At 33.0% G+C, this 16,716-nt stretch overlaps 1 protein-coding gene across 1 annotated transcript in view; it reads right to left on the reverse strand.

Annotated features, from left to right (window-relative positions):
* Dpyd (dihydropyrimidine dehydrogenase) overlaps positions 1-16,716 on the reverse strand; it is an 826,486-nt gene that overhangs the window by 221,974 nt on the left and 587,796 nt on the right. Inside the window, exons 18-19 of the mRNA XM_010639922.3 lie at positions 7,258-7,378; positions 6,230-6,349 (exon numbers count right to left, since the gene is read on the reverse strand). Coding sequence (XP_010638224.1) covers positions 6,230-6,349; positions 7,258-7,378 — 241 coding nt within the window. The remainder of the gene's footprint in view (positions 1-6,229; positions 6,350-7,257; positions 7,379-16,716) is intronic.

Genomic DNA, 16,716 nt, shown 5'->3' on the forward strand with positions numbered 1-16,716 from the left:
ATTATGGTGAGATGGAATCTCATGTAGTTTTGATTTGTATTTTTCTAGTGGCTAAGACAGCAAACATTTTCATTTTTGTATATATATTTATGTATATATGCACATATATATATATATATATATATTTGTATAAAAAGATCATTAATAGTTTGACCTGTTAAATTTGTGAGAGCCTAAGAAAGTTTTTATATATATGAATAAAAAATAATTTTTTTATTATTTTGGTACACATGGTATTAAAAAATAAGAATAAAATGGAAAGCTTTCATTTTAATTATTATTTTTGGTATGATTTACCATTACATTTTTATTCACTTAAATTATATCTATATCTATCAGGCTACCATACATTTCAGTGCTAAAATTTAAGATTTTATTAATAAAGATGGTTATAATGCATAGCTTTAATTTTACGGCAGTAGGTGTGTTTCTAAAAAGATTTTATGCATCAATGGTCATGTGATTGACATATTAAAAAATTAAGCCCATTAACAACTACTTTCTAATAAAAAACACTATATTTTGTGATACAATTGTAATGTGCAAAGCAAGAACTTAAGGGATTCTGCCAAAATCCCCGATGCTTGCATGTTATTCTAAATAGTTATTCTAAAGAAAAATGTTACTAACACTTTTGAGTATCATATCTATTGTATGTTTTTCCATCTTACTGGTTTTATGCAAATATTCATAAATACATTCATGAAAAAGCTTAAATTTAAGATGAGGGGGATTATATTGGATTTGTATTTATGTAGGGTCCAATAGAGGCCATGTTGCTTATCTACTCATGGTACCAACAGTTCAGATTGTTTTTTTTTTTTTTTTAAATCATGAAATATACAAAGTGGAGTGAAGGTTTAAAATTTCTTTTTAAGTAATTATCATGATACACCTTTGTACAAGTTTACTACACTATATATTTTACACTTACTTTCAGCCCTACATCAGCACAGAGCTACAAATTACTAGCAAAGTTCATACTTGTATCCTGTTTTATTGGCAATTACTATGCTCATTTTATAATGAAACACCTTTAGGAGGTTTATAAATACAAACGTTCAGTTAGAACTCAGCCTCCAGTAGCCCACATAGCTAGTTATCAAATTACTTATTTATTTGCAGGCTGAGAGAACACTTATAGACTATGGCATTATAATGTGTTGAGAAATACACAGACATTTTCTAGATTTTCTACATTTTATTTTCAATTAGCAAATTTGAAAAGAGGTCAAATCTTAAAAGACTTTCTTCAATGAATTATTCAGAAATTAATAATAAAAGTTTGTCTTAATACTAAATAAGTATTGTTTTAACTGTTAATACCTAATAATTTGAATCAAGCATCAAAAATTTAAAATGAAGGATAAGAACTTCCTTTTCTTTGATAAAATAGAAAAAAAATGACTAGCAAAATCATGTATAACAATTTTTAAGCTTGTTGGAAGTAAGTTGCATTGAGCCTAAATTATTACTTAAAGTGTCTCCTGGGAAGTTATTTCAGATCTTTTACCTATGTGTGTATACACATATGTGTTTAGATATGCAGCAAACAATGTATACAGGACAATGGAATAATAGTAATAGTAAGAAATAAGTAATAGTAAGAAATGTGTCAAGCTCATATTAATAAAGGGCAGTAAAATCACAAGAAACAACAAAACATCTTAAATGAGTTTATTCCATTGAAAAATCTTATTCTTTGCTTTAATATAGCTGTTGATTAAAAAAAATTATCCTCATGAAGTCAACTGAAGGAAAGACATATCCTTAGTTTATGCTATACAGGACTCATTTTAACCGTTATACTAATAGGGAGAACTCCATGTGAAAAATGTGAAAATGCCACACCACAGCTGGATAACCACATTTATTTATTATTTATTTATTTATTACCAGGGTTCAAACTTAGGACCTTGCACTTGTGAGGTAGGCACAGTGCCACTGAGCTAAATCCCTGGCCCTGGATAACACAATCATATAGATGAATGATAGTAGTCACAGAGTTGGGAGCTGTATTAAGATGTGTTCATTATCTGAGGACAAGGTCGTAAAAATGATCAAATTTTTAAATTAAGATAAGAAAGAAAACTAAACTAAAAGTAGTAAAAAAGTGATTAATGCATTCAAGGATATAGTTTACAATTCATTATTTACAGATGAGATTAGAATTTCTTCCAATCAAATATGCAAAAAGCAATGAATTTCTACTCCCTCGGTCACACACACACACACACACACACACACACACACACACAAAACACAATAATTTGCTTAAAAGAATCAACTGTTACTTGATATATCCAAGGTTTTCTGCTTGGCTTCTAGAAGAAGACAAGTTAGATGGTAGCAGTTTACCAATGTTAAGAGTATATTATGCAAAGAGCAGTAGAGAATGACATTTTTAGAAACAATTTTTTAAACAGAAGTACTTGTATTGCAAAGCTTAATCAACAGTTTCATGATAATATCCCTTATGAATACTGAACAAAATTTATGTTCGTGTTATTCTCACTATGAAATCACCTCATCTATAATTTAACTTTTAGGGATCCATATGTGAGGATGAATCTTGCCAGGAATTTCTTTCATGAATGAGATTCAAATTTTTAAGTCATTCTCTTATAATATTGGTTCATATCTTTGAAGCCCCCCTCCCTGCTTCTATTCACCTGCAGATAATTGTGGAGAGGGGAAAATAATTTCTAAACTAGCAAGATTGAGGACAAGACCTTAGGAAGTGATACTAATTCTCTCACTTAATATAACTTGTAAAATGCAACTAGTAGAAGTTACCTTTCTATAGACTTAATAATTTCTTTCAACGGAGAACTTTCACACTTTTTTGAAGTTAGCTACTTGAGAGAAACCCATTTAACATTGTGTTATTTACATGACCTGATATGGTACAATATAAATATAATGAATGTGGAATCTACTTCATACCTGTAAAATGTGAAATTGAAAAATCATACACTCTTGGCAAGCATGTGGAAGGTCCTTGAGTTATCTTACTCTTTACTCAATGATCTCAAGCACATGGGGTAGTATACGTTCCATGTTCCAGTATTGAAACATTTGTCTACCATAGACTTTTTGAGATAATTCACCCAGGCATCTAATTCATACAGAAGACTGTAAACATAGATCTCAGTCTAAAACACAGTAGGACTTCACAGGAAACTTTCAGTCTATGATAAATGTTGGAATATGTCCATTTATAATTTATTTTAAACAATACGAGAAAACTCCACTTTGGAGAACTTCTAGATCCCCCGTCATTGACAACCATTCTTCCAAGAACTAATCTTGTTGTACACAAGACAATTACGGAATGAATTGAAACTTAGAATATAGGTGGAAGAATATTCTTAAGAAATAACAAATAATTGTTCTGGGAAAATGATTTACATACAGCAGCACAGAGATATATGTGAACATTCACAAGGGACAACACACTATCAGCGTCATGAATGAAGTAGAGTCCAAAATTATCATTTATCTCACTGTCAACACTAAGTTTCCCCCCTGACGAGATATTAATCCTACAAGCAAATGTAAATTTTACATGAAAAATGGTTTTGGAAAAGTACAACCAATAAGCAAACACTCTTAAAGAAACATTAAATAAATAATTTAGCAAATTTTTCAGAATATTGACAAAATAATTACCCATCAAAAATATGGCATGTTAACATAACTGAAAAAGAAATTTGACCAAACAATGCTTATCCTAAATATATGCCAAACATTCTGAGGTATCTTATTCTATTTCATTTTCAAAAAAATATTGATTGTAGGTCATTAAGCTTGATTCCATCACATACTTAAGAGTTTAGATACAACATTTGAAAAATATTTCTTTAAAATCCAGTATAATTTTATTTGAAATAAACCAAGTGGCAATGCTTAGCTGATATTTCATATTCACATTACTGTCCACAGAGAACAATGCTGAAAGGTGATTGTTTTCTTACGGTAGGAAGAGTAACTTGGGTACTGCACTATTTTTCCTTTTAAACAAAACAAAACCTCTATTTCAAACATTTTATTTTGAGAAAAAATACTACAAATTGAACAACGGGCTAGAAATTGTATTGAAAACAAAATCCCTTCCCAGAAGTGGATAGATAATTATGCACTGTTAGGTGGGTATCCAAAATTTAATTCTTTAGTTTTTGTTTAGAAAATATTTGTGACTCAAACAGCTCTTGTAAAAGCAGGCACTCCAGTGTTATGAAAAAACACTTGGGAAAAAAATATAGCACTCTACTCTGGTAATTTTTTAATCTTGTAAAAATATCTAGCATATTTTGTGTAAGTTTCTATATTGAAGCAGATTTCAAAGTTCTGGCATCCATATTTGATAAATTAGCAATACTATTTAGCCACTTTTATATTTTTATCACCCCTAAAATTTGAAACCATTATTATTTAACACAATCTTACTAGGCTAGGCTTTGCTGTAACTCATGCTGAAAGCACTTTGTTATGGAATGTGCTTCTGTCTTAAAATATATTATCAGGGCCTGTTTAAAATGATTTACTGATTGTATTACCTTTAAACCAAAGCACGCACTATGTTAAAGAAGGAAAACTGTATTAATTGTGTCAATATGGAAAAAGGCTATTTTCAAAACAGATTGTTTAATGTGAAGGAACTTAATGTAGAAACTATTAGGAATGAGGTACAAGTCCTTAAAAATATTAGGGACTTTCTGTTATTTAACATGAATGTTCCATCTAGGCTTAACTAAATGTATAGCCTAAGTGAATATTTATATATGAATTTATACATCTTAGAAATAGAGTTTTATGGAAATGCTAACAGGCCCTGAGGTATTGCTGAACTTGTTTTCAGGTACTGCTATAATTTCCTCTGTGTGTATACTTAAAGACTGTGACACAAAAGACTTTCTAGTGCTGTAATTTTGTAGTTTTATTAGACTGAGTTATAGTATGGGAGAATATTCAGAAATTGCAGCTTAAATGGAAAACTGTGAATGGTATTACTTATATAAAATACTACTGCAATAGTTCTTTTATTAATTTTTAATGTTCAGCACCCTCTGTGACCTCCTTTATTCTCTTGCTGTCAAGATGGCAGGCTGGAAAAATTGAAATGGGCTGACAGAAAGCATAGTGCATGTTACATCCCAACTCTGGAATCTCTTGACTCTTTCTGGGGCACATGCTAACACCGCCCATGTTACTCTGCAGTACAGAAATAGTTAAGACCCTGTTTGATAGCTCCTGATAAAAGAATGGTGCAGGTCTGAGCAGGTGCTGCTTGTCAGCCTCTCTTTTTGATAACACAGGATGGGCATTCAATTAAAAGCAGAATATAACCTTTTGCTGTTGTTTTATTATAGCTCATGGACATACTTCACTCTCTCACCACAAAAAAACTAACCATGGATAGAGTTTTATTTATGTCTATCTAGCCTCTTCCAAAAGCACATTTTTTGGTCTGCTTCAGCAATGATTTTCTTGAACAGTGGGGCACTGCTCTGTTATGCATGTCTACCACTTTCTCCATCACCAAGGAGACTAATCCCCATACTAGCACAGTCAAGAACCTCACAGCATTGTCTTTGCAAGGCCGAGTGCATGTTGTCACAGCAACGGAGTACACAGGGCAAAGAGACCAAATGAGACCTTGGGATTAAAACTTCTCTCTCTTTCTTCAAATGCAAGTATTTGAGGATGGGAAAGAATGTGGAAAGGTGTGAGGTCCGGAATGTCTTGTCAGCCAAAGCTTAAATGTAATATCTATTGGTGTATTTGGAACAGGTGTGAAAGTGATATTGTTTTAAGGAGGTAGATTTTAAAATTCTAAGAAGCATAGAAACTAATTCGGACTATGAAAAAGATATTACAATTAGGGTGCATATATTTTTCTTCTGAAAGGATCTATTATTAGCCTTTACTAATAATCGGCAAGGCAATCATGACACTGAGAAATTCTCAAGAGATCACAGATCAGAAGAGAATAGAATTTGTGCTTCACTCTATTTTGGTATTCTCCCATCTTGTACTAAGAGTCACAATCGCTTGAGCCTTCACATTCAATCTGTTCCATTTGTTGCAACTATTAGGAATAGTGACCAGCAATGTATCAGAATTTGTGATCATTTTAAAAAATCAGGACACTGTTGCTTGCAACATAATAACCTGATTTTTCAGCAATTTGCAAGGAAGCATAATGCAAGGAGAGGCGGGCGCCTACCTGACACTCCTCCATACGTACTCTGCTTTCCAATACCCACTGCTGGCCAGGGTGTGCCATCTGCTTTTAAGCCCATCAGACCTGAAACTGTGTTGGTGGCTGTAACGCCATCTGCACCACCTGTGGAAGACACAACATTTGCCAGGGTTTTGTAAAGAGAAGATGGTTAAAACCCAATCAAACTTACCTAACCTATATGAAAATGGACACTAATTCCACTAAAGAGCTTTTTTTCTTCTTAAATACATGCATGAATTTAACTCTTACAACCACACTTAAAAGGCTAGGCATATTTAAAAGTTTTGAATTACCATGACTTCATTTTCAAAATGATTAGGTAGATATATTGTTGCCAAATGTTTTGTATTCAGTGTTATTTCTCAAGTAACTTACAATCTCTTTGCAAGTCAGAATGTAATTTCCATGGAATAGAGGATAAACACATGTGATTTGTAAAGTTATGCATCGACTGCATGATTTATGTATTCAACAGATATTGAGTATGTGTTTAAGGTGGTGTGTTGCACTCTCTAATATGAAGGAAACACAGCAATTTCACAGTGTGGGATCTGATATCTTTTTTTTAATCTCATTAAAGATTCAAGTGCTACTGATGAATTGTTACATTACGAGCTTTTTAATTTGGAGGTGGTTTGCTGTAACTGTAGCTTTTTAAATAACTTTTTTCAAGCATTTTATATTTTTACTAGTACATTTTAGATATACATAATGATAACATTCATCATAGGGAATTTGTACCTGTATGTGATTATTCTTTGTAAAATAAGTTTTTGGAAAAATTATAAAGGATCTTGTGTTTCCAGGCTAAAATTTGGTGTCCATTTATTGGATGAAGTCCAAGTGTAAATCCACTTCATTTGTGAGTTCAAGTGCTCAATTTAATACTTTTCTTAAAACATAAACAAAGATATACCCAAATACTTGTGGAAAAAGACATACTTCAATATGCTACATAATTCAGGCCAATATTTACACAACTGAGCAACTGATGCAAGTCTAGTTCTTACCTTCCATTGCAGCTCTTGCGATGCTTACAATATCAGTGACATTTGGGGTCAACTTGGCAAAAAAAGGAACCTGAACAGCTTGCCTAACCCAGCGACAGATGTTCCGTACCAGCTCTGGATCCTGTTCAAATAGGTCAGTTAAATATAGAACATAATTAAAGAATTGTGATCAAAATGTGTACTGCAGCAATAGCAAAGCTGGGGATGTGCAAGACAAATCCAACTTGACAATGAGCTACACGATATAATTCTCAAATTCCTTTTCAGCATTACACCTAGACTCATTAGGGAACTAAGGTTAACACACTTCAAGGGAACTGCAAATTCATCACATAAACGTTAAATTCCTCAAGGGAATCTTTGGAAAATAAAATTACAAAGAACCAAATGGAAGCAGATATTTCTCATTTTCAGTCAAGTATTATCAGGACTGAAACATAAACTTCTGATGGTAAGTTCAAGAAACATTACAGAATTTCTAGTGACCTCATTGGTAATTTAAGCCTAATAAAATATATTTGAACTGCAAACTCCCAGGAGAATGGTATTCAGTCTGAAGCCTGTTGCTTTCATTATTAGAAGACTTAGTCCTGCTGAAATATATTCAAGAGAAAATCTATCTGCAACTTCATCATTGGTCTAAATGTGCTAAAGTGGAATGAATCAGCTTGGATTTGACATGAGCTGATCAGTAACTTCAGCTTACTTTTGTAAATGTTACCAAGATTTGTGCAGCATTTTCCAACACTCATCTACTTGAAAGAATTGATCAAAATGACAAAATGAAATAAAATATCAAATGTTCATTTTAAAAGCAAGGAATAGACGTTTTCCTGTGCTTATTTCCTGTGATTTTTCAAGCTTTTATTTTCTCATGGAAGGAGTATCATTTAGAGGGCAAACACGTATCCTTTCCATTGAAATACCTTAGCTGTAGTAATGTTCTTTGATTTAAACACATACAATAGTCCTTTTTTCCATTACTTTGAGTGCAAAATTTATTCTGACAGGTACTGATAATGTGCTTTGATAAATTACCTTAATATATGCAATAGCAATTCATTGTTGAACTTGGTAATATTATCTTAGCAAGTTAAAATGTTTTTTGAATAAAAGAAAAGCCCAGGAAAAATATAGGCATAAATTTAAACTATGAAATAGTAGGCAAGTATATCATTTGTAATTAATATTTTTATATGTAAGAAAGAAAGTTGCTTTTTGCATTTTAACCTTTTGAATTCTTTAAGATGGAATTTCTGATGTTATAACCTTTAGAAAGAACCTTTCACTTAATTTTAATGTGTCTTGATCTGTCACCCTGTATTGTTATAAAAGTTATGTATTTATGTGGTAAGATACTGCAATGAGGTAATTTCTGTTGATTGTTATCATCTCTATTCAGCAAAACTTAATACTTTAACAAGAAATTTTTGCCTTGGCTTGTTCTCTTTTCAGAACAGTAATTTCTTCATTAAACATAAATATTAAAGAGCACTATATAGAATGCTCTACAGGGCATACTGTGCATTATGAATAGTAAAATCTGGAGACTTAGCTGTACAAATTCTAACTCATGAAAATGGAGATCTGCCCCTGCCCATGCAATGTTCATGAAATATTTATAACTGCTGCATTGGCATTATGAAGGCAGTTGCATCTTTGTGACTTTCATTTCTAAGTTATGAATTTCTATGGGACTTAGCCTCGAAATGACAGTAACTCTAGATATGAATTGCATGTCCTTTGTGAAAGCTCTCTTTAAGGTAGAATTTGACAATAATATAAAGATTACTTGAATTTCATAATACATGGACGGTAGTTGGATAGGAACTACTGAAACAAATTTAAGATATTATTTGGTTCCAGTAGCATGAACACTGATAATCTGATAGTGGCTTCTAAGTGCCTTTCAATACTATTGACCACCATGTCTTTGTAATTTACTTTGAACATTTGCCAGACTTTCTTCCGTTGACTCTCAGTAGTAGTTGACTTCTTTGAATAAGTGCTTCTTATTAAGTGTTTAGCAATTTGAAATTTCTTCAAAGGTCTTTAAATTTCTAAAAACAAATGGTTCCTTGGTAACCACTATTTTATTTGTTTGAATCATCTACCTCTATTTTGAGATAGTAAATTTTGACCCTCTTATAGTTCTGTCACCACAGTTGACCATGTTCAGATATACATTTTTATCTTCATATGCACTCAACTCAACTACTGACTAATCATCCAAGCCAGATGGAACACAATTTGATTACCCGAAAATTTAAAATTCAATTCCTGACCAACATTATTGTAAAAATTGACTTTTGTAAATTGCAAGGTTTCATTTGACAGCAAAAATAGGGAATATTTTGATACAACAAGAAATGTAGTGACTGTAGTAACATGATAAAAATGAGTATGTGCATTTTGAGAATTAAAGGATAAACTATAACTATTCACATTTTCCTGATTTGTTCATCATTTTGATATAAACCTTTAACAGCACACATAATTAAAAGTGTTTCTGCATCTTGAACTCCTCATTTTCTAGTGATAACATTAGATGAATTAGCCTTTCCTACTAAGTCAGTTTTCAGAATCTTAAAAAAATGTGAAAATTAAAGGCAATTTCTAATTCTGCAAAAATCTTTCAGATAGGAGATTATAAAGGTACTATTTTTTCTCAAACAAATTAAATCTTTAATAATATTAACACCAACAAAAAGCAAAGAAAACAAAAACAATTCTAAGCTGTATCCAGGAACCCCCAAAATATCTGTTGTGTTAATGAATGAAGAAAGAATAAAAATGTGACATATATAGTTTCAACTTAATTAGTCATATATACATCAAAATATAGACAATGTCTAGATGGGCAAAAAAAGCCCAGATATATTTTACAATAGATGATATTCTAAAAGCATAAAATCTCAAGAGACTGCTTTATAAACACAATCATAATTCTGAAGAAAATAATGGAAAATTATGCAAAGAGAAACAGCTTAATACATCTTTTAATGTGCCAACTACATATGAAATTGACCTGGGTCAGTAAGTTTTTTAGTGGCTCTTTCTTTATGTATCAATAACCCTAACCATGAGCACAATTTTCAATCACTCCTGAACCAGGTGTGTGTGTGTGTGTGTGTGTGTGTGTGTGTGTGTGTGTGTGTGTGCTCCAATACATGTTAACTATTTTGTTAACAAATGTACCAAGATGCTTTCTTGAGATGGAGTCTGTGTTAATATAAGCAGGAAGATGTCAAAGCCTGCTTTGTGAAGAGCTGGGCCTGCGATGCAAATGGTGGTCTTTAGAGCACTACATGAGGTGAAGGTATCAGACCAAGCTTGTAAAGTGCTGAAAAGAAGAGAAGAGTGGTCTAGAGACAAATTGGGACAACTTGAAAATGTTAAAAGGGACCAGCCTCGTATCTACATGTAGTCAATATGCTGTGAGAGAAATTCCTATGAAAACCAAATAGTAAATAACTAATTCCTGAAAACACAGAGCTGAATAGATTGTTCATGGCCATAGTTTTCATTGACACATTGTCCTTTTTTTAAAGTTTAATTTCTTAATTAAGACCATAAGGTAGTTTGTAATTCTCATAACTACTAATGTCTCTAGCTAAACATTTAGGAGATTCTATGTGAAATGACCTACTCTTCTGGTTTTGAGGCCTGTAAAGTGACCCCTCTCCTCTGTAGGGCAAGCATTCCTACCAATTACTTAGCGAGTTGTATCTCACGCGTCTCACGCTCTCTGCAGAGGAACACACACTAGAGAATGAGACTCTGAGAATTTCTTGATAAGCGAAATTACAAGTGAAATTTTTGACTTGAAGAAACATTTCTTTCCAATTTACCTGGTGATTTTCACACTGTACAATTCTTTTCAAAATGGATTTCTTAGAAGATGGCATTTCAATGAATTCACTGAAAAATTTTACCAGATATAAAATGTTTTCCACTCAGGAACTCCTAAGACTTAATTCACATGACATGACAAGAAGTGGCTAGCATTTTTATTATGTCTACCTTTGTGATGGAAAGAACTGGAGCTCAGAAGATCAATCTGATACCAATTTTTTCTTCTTAATTTTCTTTCCTATTATCATGTTCTAAACCATCATATTCTTTAGCAAAATTGCTCCCTAAAGTGAAATTCAGCTATCAGTTGTAAACTAGAACTATAAAAGACTTCTACCTCATTTATACCTGTAAGACTAGATATATAGCTAAAAGAGGTAAAAAGGAATATGTTTATTCTGCTATGTCAATAAAATAGGACGGAAAGATGTAAGTACTCCATGTAAAAATATCAGTGAATGTAAAGACTGCATGCTGGAATACATATATTTAAATTAACATAGGATTTAGCATGTGCCCTTTCTGGAATTTCTTATTGGGACTTAAAAATTCTAACAGGGGTATAAACTCTAATTTTGGAAGCTTCCTCTAAAGGTAAACATGGACCTACCAACTCAATTTAGAAATTCTACTCTTTGTTATATATCCCAAAGAAGATATGTTTCTATACAAAGACTTTCACCTGAATGTTGATGGCAGCTCTTTCAAAATAGTTCCAATTTACAAGCAACCATAATATCCATCAGAATATGAGCATAAAGAAATCATGGAGTATCCACACAATGGAATAGTACTATTTAGCAATAAAAAGGAACCACTAAGCCATGTCACAGCTGGGTATCAGCTTTTTTGTATGTGCTGAATTTAAGAAGTGCATGAAACAATATATGATTTATCTGAAATTCTACAAAAGGAATGTGATGCTAACAGACCACACTACAGCGGATGCTGGTACAGAGGACTGATGATAGGGTAAGATTTACCTGGAAAGGGACAAAAAGAAATTTGAGGGGTAATGAAAATATTTTTTATCTTGTCTACGATCTTCACAGATGTAGATATTTTCCAAAGAACATCAAACTCTACCCCTAAGTGTACTTATTCTATTAGAGGTACATTATATTGCCATAAATTTACATTGTAAAAATAATTCTAAGGGTGTTCTAATATAAATATAAAAGTGAAAGCCAGTGGCATTCTAGGCAATGTAGGTTATAATCTTTTAGCAAATATTGATTGACCGTGAAGGGTTGCAATTGATCTATATTGGATACTCAGATCAATGAAACAAACAAGCCAGTGTTACTAGGGATATACCCAAGGAACATAATAAAGTACATGTAGGATATGAAGTGTCAAAATTAACTTAATATTTTATTATTTCCTATCATTTCAGAACATACAGTATAGGACTTTACAAACAGGCATTCAACCAACACTGGTGAACTGATAGAACTTACATTGCCAAAGTTGACACTGAATTTCTAACTTCTGTACTTAGAAGAAAACTGGGTTTTTAATGCTATCAGGTTAAAGATAATCTAATGAACAACTATTTTAAGCACTATGCATGTATTAGACAGTGGTGATTTAAAGATATGTACAATTTTTATTCTTCTTAAACAAAAATGAAAATATTTCATAATCCATGTGAGAAAAGTACATAAAACAATGTGATTATAAAATGTTGTAAATATACATGCATATAGAATATATGTGTGTGTTCCTATATATCTATATAAACATACCCAAATATACTCACAAACTTTTTTTTTACTACTTCCTTGTGATTTAAATGGAAGTTGGCACTGATTCACTTTTTTGTTCCAATCTTCTGCATTCTGATTCTCACTCGAGGCTTTTTAAAAATTTCTATCTATATACCTAGAATGCCCCTTGAGTAGAATTCCTCCAAAGAGCCCTCTAGGACTGGTCTTACCATTGTCTCAGCACAGAATAGATTAGTATATGACTATCTTTTTGGTGCTTCTATAATGTTTCTTTATTACTTCATTTGTCACAGTACTTTATAACCATCATTTCTGTTATATGTTTCTCAGATGAGGGTTCTATCTTACTCTTATACTAATATCTTATCATAGATTTTGAGACATGCAAGACAGCAAATATTCATTAAGGAGATTGGCCTGTTGTTCTCTTTTTTAGTTGGGTCTTTCCCTGGTTTAGGAATCAAAGTAATACTTGCTTCTAGGAATGAATTTGGAAGTATCGCTTCCCTTTCAATTTCACTGAAAAGTTTAAAGAGTAGTGGCAGGAGTTCTACTATAAATGTCTTGTAAAATTCAGCAGTGAATCCATCAGGACCTGGGCTTTTCTTTGTTGGTAAACGTTTAATTACATTTTCAATTTCATTGATTGTAATTGGGGTGTTTAAAATTTTTTTATCTTCTTATTTTTTCTATAAAATAGAATACTACTCAGACATAAAGAATGAAAAATTAGATTCATTCAAAGGAAAATGGATACATATTGAGGATATACTCCTAAGTGAAATAAATAAGTCACACATGTATAAATACTGAATAGTTTCTGTGGTGTGAAAAACTATAATAGTACATAAGATCCTAATGATATAATTGATAATGTAAAATAGGATGAAAAGGACTAAAAGTGTAGGGGAAGTGGGAGGGGTAGGGGAAAGGTAATAAGAGAAAATAAAAAATATGAAAAAATGGAAATAAAGTATTTGTAAATAGGGAAGGGAGGAGGGGTTGAAGAGAGGGCAGGGACAAGGGGAAAAAATGAGACCCAAGACCTGTCATGTAAAGGTACAAGATCCCAATAATGAATGTAACTGTACTGTATTCCTAAAATGTACCAATATAAACCCAATGAGAGAAAAAAGACAGTAAATAATCTGTTGAGTGAAAGAACGAAGAATTCCTAATTGTGTACCACAATCAGTGACAAAACATTTGCCTTTCTCCGTCCATGTTGCCAGAATCAGCTGAAGAAAAGGATATCAGTAATTCTTGCTCTGCAAGTCAGTGGAATAAGGAAACAGTTCTTTGATTTTTCTCCATAAGCAAGCAAAAGTTGGAAGGCACTTGCCCCTACTCTATCCTGAAAGCCCATCCAATCTGTCTGGAAGCCCCCTTTCTGATGACTCTGGCCCAATCTTTAGGATACAGAGAGTTTCTGCAGAGTTTGTGCTTCAACTCCTAGTGCTTGGTCCCTGGGCCCTGGTGGGAGGCATAGAACCTGTAATATTATTGCCAGCTAAGTGATCTTTTCTCTCCTTAAATTACAATTCTTGTGAATGTGATTTAGTGCTGCCTTTCCCTGCTTTCATACAGGATTTCCTTAGTGTATCATACCTTTGATATTAGTAGTGCTGGTGTTTTCTGTTCCAACACACTGGGTCGCAGAAACTTGTGTGGTTACTCAAATAAAAGATTGGTGTGCACCATTTGGATAACTCCTGACTACCAGGTTTTCTTTGAGTCCCTGTTTTTATCCTCACTGATGACTTTCTAGTTCTGCCTATTCCCCATCTCACTTCTTTATTCTGAAATGGCACCACCAATAGTAATGGAGTTAGAGAGGATGTATCTGTCCAATAAACAGGTCAATGAAAATCTTCACACAGCTCCATGCACTATTCTAGCCAATAGATGATTTAGAGATCTGCTCTTCACAGCACTATTGCAATCTTATCATGACAATGCCAAGTCTCGATTCCAGCAACCCCATATTGTATCAAGAAAATAGAATCTAGACTCAGACAATGAGTTAGATAAGACAATTCAATTTAAAGGTCAACATCCTGAATTACTGAGGAATCATATACTCTTTCACCAGAATTGCCAAGGTAATTTGGCAAGGGCATAAAGTCTAACAGAATATGTGAAGAAGCAGACAACTTTAGCAGATTCTCCTCAGGAAATGACTCTTGCCCAGCTACAAAGGTGTGGTGAGTATACATTCACTTCCTTAGCTCAGCCTCAGCTTTGAGCTGAGACCTTGCTTCTCTTAGGAAGCACTCAGCCAGTGGCAGGAAACCTGGAGTACAAGGGCCTAGCCAGTTCATTGTGACGTTCCACTCCTTTATAGGCAATCTTTGACTTGGAAACTGTCTATTAGCATGGCAAAGATTCTTCTCAAATTCAAGGTTTCATAGCTCACCTTTCCCAATTTTACTTCCTGTTTTCCTTTCACATGCATCATTCTCCAATGAAACTTCTGCTCTCTTAATCCCATCTCTGTGTCTGTTTCCTAGAAGACTCAACTACAGTTTGCTTATTAATAAGGTTTTGCAGAATTATCTGGAAAATCTTAATGTATGGGAAAACAGGTTATGCACACACCATCATGACACTATCAATAAATGTCCACCATTGCTACAAGCTGAGCCAAACTGAACCTCAGCAAGTTTCCTAATCACTGCTCAGAATATACTAAAAAATACTTTAATGGGTAATGAAGTAGAGGCAGTCGCTTGCTTGCAATACTATGTACAGACTAATTTTGGGTAAAGGCAAGTACATATAATAAGGAGTTTTTATTCTTTGCAGACTTCAGGGAGTTTGGAATTTGTTCTCTAAATGCAAAGCATTAGTGTAAACAGTGTAACAATCGATATTTTATATATCTGTTTATTCACCTAGTTTATGTTTTTTAGTGCACGAGTTACAAAACAATGACAAACATAAAACCTCAGTATCTTTATAAGCCTGTATTGACGTGAGTGATTAACCAACTCATGGAGGAGGCTAGCATGAAGTGAGATTCTACCCTGGAGCACCCACCTGCTGATAGACACATTTAGAATGAAGAAAATCTAGGGAAGTCATGCTTCTGTCCTGGGAACTTGGTGAAATTCAAGCAAGAAGGAATTACTGCTGAGGCAATTTTAAATAACATAGCAGAGAAAACCTGAATCCCTTGGCAATGAATAGTTTTAGCTAAGGAGAACTCATCTATAACAAGTTGATATAGTTCCTTAAGGAATTTCTTGCTAGTTCTACTGTAAGAGCAGGAAAAAAATCTAGATATTTGTTGTCTCTTTTGTCAGTTCTTTGGACTTATTTCCCTCTTTGGGATGAAAAGTATTTGCAAATATTAAAACTGGGGTGACTGTAAAAAAATGTAGAATGGGAGAGATTTTAAACCTTAAGTTTTGAATAATATTCAGAAGCTTTTAACATAAAATTCATGGATTTTACTCAAAATTGTGAGCAATCTTGACCCTAACAAGCATTATCAATTTAATTATTTATGCTCATCAGGTTGTTTATAAGAGTATATAGCATAAGAGGTCTGTGTGTCTGTGTGTGTACGTGTGCAAATGTGTATAAAAGGGAATTCTCTGTTTTAAAATATGTCAAGAAAAGGGCAGATCACTCTATTTGGGGGATATATTACAGAAATACAAGGGCAAATAATGAAGTGAGTGTAAGTTTTGGTAAAGGAAGAGTCTACACCAGAGATCTTTCACACTCATCTTGTGGGAAGATGCTGTAAAATTCAGCTTTTGCTTTCATGTCGTTTCCTTACAAATGGAAACATGAAACCATTATGCTAATGGATTTTCATTAATATATCAGCAACTCTTTTTTCATTTCTTCAGCTTCTATATTGCCT

The sequence above is a fragment of the Fukomys damarensis genome, unplaced genomic scaffold (genome assembly GCF_012274545.1).
Source record: "Fukomys damarensis isolate Sample0158 unplaced genomic scaffold, DMR_v1.0_HiC HiC_scaffold_33, whole genome shotgun sequence".
NCBI classification, from domain to species: Eukaryota; Metazoa; Chordata; class Mammalia; order Rodentia; family Bathyergidae; genus Fukomys; species Fukomys damarensis.